Raw genomic sequence first — 7,316 nt, 5'->3', positions numbered from 1 at the left:
TGGGTGGTGCTTGAAATCTAATTAGCATGACCTGTGAGTCCTGAGTGGGAGTGAAGGTGTGGAGGCTGTGGGAGCTGGCTGCGGCACACACAGCCAGACCATGTCTCACTGGAAGCTTTGTATTCTCAGAAAGCATTTCTAAAAGCAACTAGTCATGCGTTCTCATTTAATGTTTTGTTTTGTTTTTTAATCCCAAAACATTGTCATCATATTAGAGTACTTTTTATAGACTTTCTACAAAATTATTTGGAGCAAAAATGCATATTGCTGAACAACTCTGAAGCAAGTTTGCCTTCAGCTGTTTACAATGGGGACTTGTCCTGTAATAGTAGCTTCTTAGGAACAAAAAGTGGGGTTTGGGCTGGATGGTTTCTAGATAACATAAACTGCCGGCAGTTAAGATGGCTGTTAGGAAGGTGTGGCATAGAAGCTTCAGCAAACTTCCCAGGGACAACCCGTCTTTCTTTCAGAAAGACTCTCTTGTGGGCTTGGCACAATGGCTCAACTGGCTAATCCTCCCCCTTCAAACACCAGTTCATATCCCAGCTGCTCCAATGCCCATCCAGTTCCCTTCTTGTGGCCTGGGAAAGCAGTGGAGCATGGCCCAAAGACTTTGGACCCTGTACCCGTGTGGGAGACCTGGAGGAGGCTCACGGCTCCTGGCTTTAGATCAGCTTCGCTCCAGCCATTGTGGCTACAAGGGGAGTGAACCAGCAGATGGAAGATCTTTCTGTTTCTCCTCTCTGTAAATCTGCCTTCCCAATTCAACAACAACAACAACAACAACAAAAAGCCCACTTTGTGTGGGGGACTCCATGTGGGAGTGTCTGCCCTCTCCACTTGGCTTCTCCATGAACCTCCGACTCTGAACATTACAGCGAGACGGACACACTGGAACAGCAACAAAGCGTGCGTGGCTGTGTCGTCTGATCCCTGGTCACCCAGCTGGTGGTGGGCGTGGAGTTTAGAAGTGATGATGGAAAATGTGCTAGAACACTCTCAATCCAATGTGAAGGGCAAAGAGTGAAGCCACAATAGGGAGGTTGGCCTGAGCGGGAGTGAGCTCCCTTTAATGTGGCTCCAGCACATGGATGAGACGTTATGGCCAGCCAACTGCTGGGTGCTCAGGGCACTCTTGGGAAGGAATGGCTCATGGGAAACATCTGTTCCCATAAGATTAATCAGTTAACCAACCAAAGGAAACAACTGGTGAGAAAGAAACATTTTTAATCATAGAGTTAAAAATTTACATAACCTTGTTGAACATAATATTATATATGTCACAATAAATTCTGTGGAATTGTCTACGTGGGAATATCTCATTTGGAGCACAATTTGTATATTAGTGGTCTGACTAATGATCCATCAGCAGAAAGCTTTGACAGAAAACTTTTTTTTTTGGTATAGTTTACTCCCAAAATATGTTTAAGAGTTCACTCTTTTACAGTTGATGGGCACATAATTTGAGAGAGAGCATCTCAGAATGAGGTCTATCATGGTTTCATGAGCGCACACTTCGGTCTCTGATAATGGAAACTTTTCCATACATCCTCATCATATTTCCTTTCATGGAAAACAAAAAAGTGAATTCCTGAGATGAGGCTTGGTGAGCATCTGCACAGAGCATCAGTACAGAGTGTGAGGTCAGCACTGGGGGGTACCCAACATAGTCTACCATGACCCGGCCCAGTTCTCAGGCCTCCTCTGCCTTGCCCTGCAGAGCGGGCGGGTCCAGGACATGCCTGGGTGGCTCCTAGGGATATGGGTATGTGTATACGTGAAGGGATGGGTAGGACACCATGGCGACGTGGCCTGTCTTGGTGGCAGAGCATCTATTCCTAGGCCAGTTTGGCGGCATACCTGGGGCGGGCTCTTGGCTGGAGTTTGTACTTTTCTTTGGCAAGCATGATGTTGTGAAGCCTGGCTTCTTACGCTGTGCAAACAAGACAAACAAGTAGAATTCACCAGGGCGGCACTTTCTAATTATTGTTATGCCTGGGGCTGGCTTTACTGGGATTCAGTGGCAAATATTTGCATTTCCCCCCTAAATACTAAAGTGACTGCCATTGTAACAGGGCCCCCAGTCTCTCAGGGGGTCCCAGGCTGGCCCAGGGGGGACTGCGTTTAGTGAGTGGTCTAGAAACATGACTAAGCGGGACACAGGGACCCGAGGCGCCGGGGTGAGACTGCCCTTCTGTTCCACGAAGTTAAGAGAAGTAGCCCAACAGGACCTGGGAGGAAATAAAGGGAAAGCCAGCAAGGCATCCACCCACCACCCTGGGCCTAATCAGATCTCTGGCTGCATGTTACAGGCCGACTTCTGTGGTTCGATGAATGCCGGGTAGGAAACAGGACTAGCTGGTCAGTTAGTCTGACTTCCCTGAGGCCTCTCTTCTTGCTCTTGTCTGTCACACCACAGTATCTGACTTGTCTCCTCTCCTGGACCGTTGTGTCTCAAATGCTACCCCCACCCAAATGTTCTCTTTTACTTTTATTTACTTGAAAGAAGAACAGAAATCTCCCATCTGCTGTCACATTCCCCAAATGCTGCAACAGCTAAGACTGGGCCAGGCTCCTCCCAGGTGAGTGGCAGCGACCCAAGGCCTTGAGCTGTCACCTGCTGCCTCCCAGAGTGAGGGTCAGCAGGAAGCTGGAGACTGAGAGCCAGGTATTCTCATGGGGCATGCCGATGTCCCGAGCAGCAATCTCCCTGCTACACCCTGTACCCCTAGGCACATCGCCTTGCGCATCGCAGCTTCTCCAGAGACACCAGTGGATAAACGAAGGCATCAAGGCACGAATTCCTAAGCCACAGACTGGCAGAGACAACAGGGACTGCCCGTGGGCGGACTGTCCACTCTCTGTCTAGTGGATTCTCAGTCTTTGCTCCACTCAGACACAGGTGGCCACACTTTGACACGGACACACATAGAACTGCTTCAAATGGCACCTTAGCAGCTGTTTCTCCCTCTGTGCCTCAGGAACCAACACACAGGTGCACATGTGCCTGAGAGATGTGTTTATAGTGATAAGTAGGAATTGCTTACAGCTTACTCTTGGCCAGAGCAGGTCACTCACAGTCCACTGCTGAAGGGTCAGTGAGGTACACCCAAGGGATGACGACCACCACTAACAGCTCCCAAGGGTTGAGGGCTGTGACCTTACTCATGATCATGGTTGAAGCTGACACGTTGCTGAACTTACAAAGCAATGGCTGCCCGAAGGGAGTGTTTGTTGAGATAAAAGTATGTTCTTGTTGGAAAGCTCTTGGCTCTCCATGGGCTTCCTCCAGCCTAGAAGCACCTGTGGGCTGTGCCCCTGGTGGCCCCCGTGGCCTGGGGCAGCATACTGGGTTGTAGCCTGAGGGCTCAGACTGCCTTAGACTGTACACTTGAGCAGACCACACTGAGGAGGCAAACTATGGATCCTCTCCCACCCAAATCATGATTCCACGGAAAATGGATTAAAGCGAGCTGCTGGCACAAAGAGTAGGGGAAGTACCTGCATTCTCTCTTCATTCCTGGGTAGAGTTAGGGCATTCACCGACGAGTCCCGAGAGGTGCCTTTGTCTCGTCCATGCAACTGTGTCTGGAATAAATGAACACAACCTTGCTAAAACTTCTACTTGAACCAGTGCAGTTATGCTGAACATATAAGAATGGTGTGCCTTTTATTCAAATATGTTAACTCATGATCATATTTTTGTGGGTTAAAGATTTATTTATTTTTACTGGAAAGACAGATATACAGAGAAAGGCAACAGACAGTAAGATTGTCCCAAGGCATTGGGCTGTCCTTGACTGCTTTCCCAGGCCACAAAGAGGGAGCTGGATGGGAAATGGAGTTTCTGGGATTAGAACCGGTGCCCACATGGGATCCAGGGTGTGCAAAGCGAGGACTTTAGCCTCTTGGCTACTGTGCTGGACCCAAATAAATCTCTTTTTAAGAAAATATATAAAGTACTATAACTTGTCTGGTCTCCCTTCTCTGGGTTTCCATTGCATTCCTGCTCTAGAGATGATTTCCTCCTCCAGTGTCAAAACCCTCAGCAGACCCTGAGGTCTCTGTGGTTGGGATACTGTTTGTTCCATGTCTTATCCCCAGCATCCGGGAAAGGGTATGGCATGTAAGAAGGTCATCTGTTGATTTAAAATGAACATATTGACTGGGCAGGTAGATGAAGAGACGGCAAAGTGATCTGTTGTCGCCCAGGGTGGACGTTAGGAGGAGGCTGGAGTGTTAGTGGGTAGCTGGGGCTTGAACGGAGAACTCTGATATGGGTGCAGGACTGCCGAGTGACCACCCTGACCTCCCCGATCGTAATGTCCCTGGTCGCCGGGGGCACGGACGGGCTGGTGCAGTCTGAGCCCTGTGGGACAGATGTACCAATGAGATAAATCAAATCATCTGTGTGACAAATCAAGCAAAGATAATACCTCATTCAATTTTGGTTTCTCATTTTTCATCATGGAAGAAGTGGAAATTTCTGGATTCTTGGGAAGGATTGGCCGCTTCTGCAGAGTGGAAGTAAATCCTGGCTTTTCCTAGAAGCATTGGATGAAGCAGAATATATTTTACAGTGGATCTATTCACAATCGACCCTATTTACTCAACTGAAAAACTGCCACTCCCGGAGGGGTTTTTGTCTTCAGAAAGCCGAGGGTCAGGGGTATGTGTGGCAGGTGGGAGGATGGCCCAGCAGGTGCTCTGCAGGCATCCTGAGCCTGGGCCCGGCCTGATCCCTTGGTCACCACTACCTCTCCAGTGGAAGTCCAGACCTGGACAGGCCCCAGAATGGCTATGACAGGTGCAGGCGAGGAGCGGCAGGCCAAGGCCAGGGCAGTAGACTCTGACCCCAAGCCAGAACATCCCCCTCTGCCTGCTTTGTTTCAGAGCAGACTTTAACCCCTTTTCTGTTTCCTCTGTGGAACGCCCTGTAGCCGACAGCACGAGGAAGCCAGCGGGGCTTTCATACTGGGGTCTCTTCTGTCAACTTCACTTTCCGTGCCAGGTTGTTTTTCTGATACTGCTTGGTTTGCTGTTTCCTGGTCTGCAGTGGCTTCTTTTTTTTCTTCTTAAGCTTTTTCTGATTTACCTGTTCCAGAAAGTACAGAGGAATGGGTCAGTACGCATTCTGGCACCATGCTCACCCACACACAACCTTCTTCCCATCCGGCACCCAAAGGTTCATCCTGACTGCAGCCCTTGGTGTCGGTTACCTCCCGGCAGAGGCTGCTCCCTACGGAGACCCCCAAACCCCAGTACCACAGGCAGCTGCTAAAGGGGCACCTACAGTCAGAGCCAGGGATCTGTGATTTACGATGGAAACTACATTGCTTATGGCACTAATGGAGGTCCAGATAACACCAATCATTAGATTATGAGTATATAATTCAGTTTGGCTGTTATCACAAAGCGGCTTTAATAAGTAAGCCAGAGAGTTACAAAGGGCAAGATGAAAGTTATAAGGGCCAGGGCGACTAGTTAGAACACCTGGCTCTGCCTTCCGTAGATCTGAGGACAATCGGAAGAACTCCCCCAAATGACCTGGTAGCATGTTTGTAAGGCTATGGCAGCTGAGGCAGACCAGTCAGTGTAAGCTCACCTTATCTTCTATGTTCATTAGGTGAACGGGGAGACCGTCCGAGAGGGAGCTGTCAGAACCACTGGTGCTGTTTCCCAAAGGAAAGAAGGAAGAAAAATCACTCATTAGAGGTCTAGGAAGTAAGATATTTATCAGACCAGACACACAGGGGCAGGATCTCAGTCCGCTGGCTGCTGCAACATTTATTCTTTTTTTTTTTTTAAGATTTATTTATTTTTATTACAAAGTCAGATATACAGAGAGAAGGAGAGATAAAGAGGAAGATCTTCCGTCTCATGATTCACTCCCCAAATGAGCCGCAATGGCCGGTGCTGTGCCGATCCGATGCCAGGAACCAGGAACCTCTTCCGGGTCTTCCACACGGGTGCAGTGTCCCAAAGCTTTGGGCCGTCCTCGACTGCTTCCCCAGGCCACAGGCAGGGAGCTGGATGGGAAGTGGAGCTGCTGGGATTAGAACCAGCACTCATATGGGATCCCGGGGCGTTCAAGGTGAGGACTTTGGCCACTAGGCCACGCCGCCGGGCCCTACAACATCTATTTTGCAGTGACTAAGGATTCTTGTTTTGAAGATTTATTTATTTATTATTGGAAAGGCAAATGTATAGGGAGACAGAAACAAGGTCGTCCATCTGCTGGTTCACACCCCAGAATGGCTGCAACGATCAGAGCTGACCAAAGCCAGGAGCCAGGGGCGTCTTCTGGGTCTCACACACAGGTACAGGAGCCCAAGCATTTAGACCCAGGCCATAAGGAAGTGGATGGCAAGTGGAGCGAGAGGCTGGTGCACAAATCGGTGCCCATATAGGATCCCAGGGCTTGCAAACAGAGGATTAGCCAATTGAGCTATCATGCTAGGCTCGACCAAGGATTTTTTTTTTAAGAGTTATTTTTGTTGGAAAGGCAGATTTACAGAGAAGGAGAGGCAAAAAGATCTTTGATCCTCTGGTTTTCTCCCCAAGTGGCCGCAGGAGTCAGAGCTGAGCCAATATGAAGCCAACAGCCAGGAGCTTCTTCTGGGTTTCCCATACAGGTTCAAGGTCCCAAGGCTTTGGACCATTTTTTTTAAAGATTTATTTTTTTTTTTTATTGCAAAGTCAGATATACACAGAGGAGGAGAGACAGAGAGGAAGATCTTCTGTCCGATGATTCACTCCCCAAGTGAGCTGCAACGGGCCGGTGCTGCACCGATCCGATGCCAGGAACCTAGAACTTCTTCCAGGTCTCCCATGTGGGTGCAGGGTCCCAAAGCTTTGGGCCGTCCTCGACTGCTTTCCCAGGTCACAAGCAGGGAGCTGGACGGGAAGTGGAGCTGCCGGGATTAGAACTGGCGACCATATGGGATCCCGGGGCATTCAAGACGAGGACTTTAGCCACTAGGCCACACCGCCAGGCCTGGCTTTGGGCCATTTTTAACTGCTATCCCAGACCACAAGCAGGGAGCTAGATGGGAAGTGGGGCAGCCAAAACATGAATTGGTGCTTATATGGGATACTCGTGGTTGCAAGGTAAGCATTTAGCCACTGATCCATTGCACAGGTCCCTAAGGATTCTTTTTTTTTTTTTCAGATTTATTTATTTTTATTGCAATGTCAGATTTATAGAGTGGAGAGACAGAAAGATCTTCCTTCTACTGATTCACTTCCCAAGTGCCTGCAACAGCTAGAGCTCAGCTGATCAGGAGCCAGGAGCTTCCTCCAGGTCTCCCACATGG

General features: G+C 49.1%; 1 protein-coding gene across 1 annotated transcript in view; it reads right to left on the bottom strand.

Annotated features, from left to right (window-relative positions):
- Positions 1–1,753: 1,753 nt before the first annotated feature.
- Positions 1,754–7,316, bottom strand: part of AGBL2 (AGBL carboxypeptidase 2) — a 43,480-nt gene continuing 37,917 nt past the window's right edge. Inside the window, exons 13-17 of the mRNA XM_058662274.1 lie at positions 5,606–5,672; positions 4,976–5,095; positions 4,437–4,544; positions 3,502–3,588; positions 1,754–1,933 (exon numbers count right to left, since the gene is read on the bottom strand). Coding sequence (XP_058518257.1) covers positions 1,754–1,933; positions 3,502–3,588; positions 4,437–4,544; positions 4,976–5,095; positions 5,606–5,672 — 562 coding nt within the window. The remainder of the gene's footprint in view (positions 1,934–3,501; positions 3,589–4,436; positions 4,545–4,975; positions 5,096–5,605; positions 5,673–7,316) is intronic.

This window comes from Ochotona princeps, chromosome 4 (assembly GCF_030435755.1).
Source record: "Ochotona princeps isolate mOchPri1 chromosome 4, mOchPri1.hap1, whole genome shotgun sequence".
In the NCBI taxonomy this organism is placed as follows: domain Eukaryota; kingdom Metazoa; phylum Chordata; class Mammalia; order Lagomorpha; family Ochotonidae; genus Ochotona; species Ochotona princeps.
Note: the sequence above shows the minus strand (reverse complement) of the source record. Positions and strands in the feature narration are given on the sequence as shown.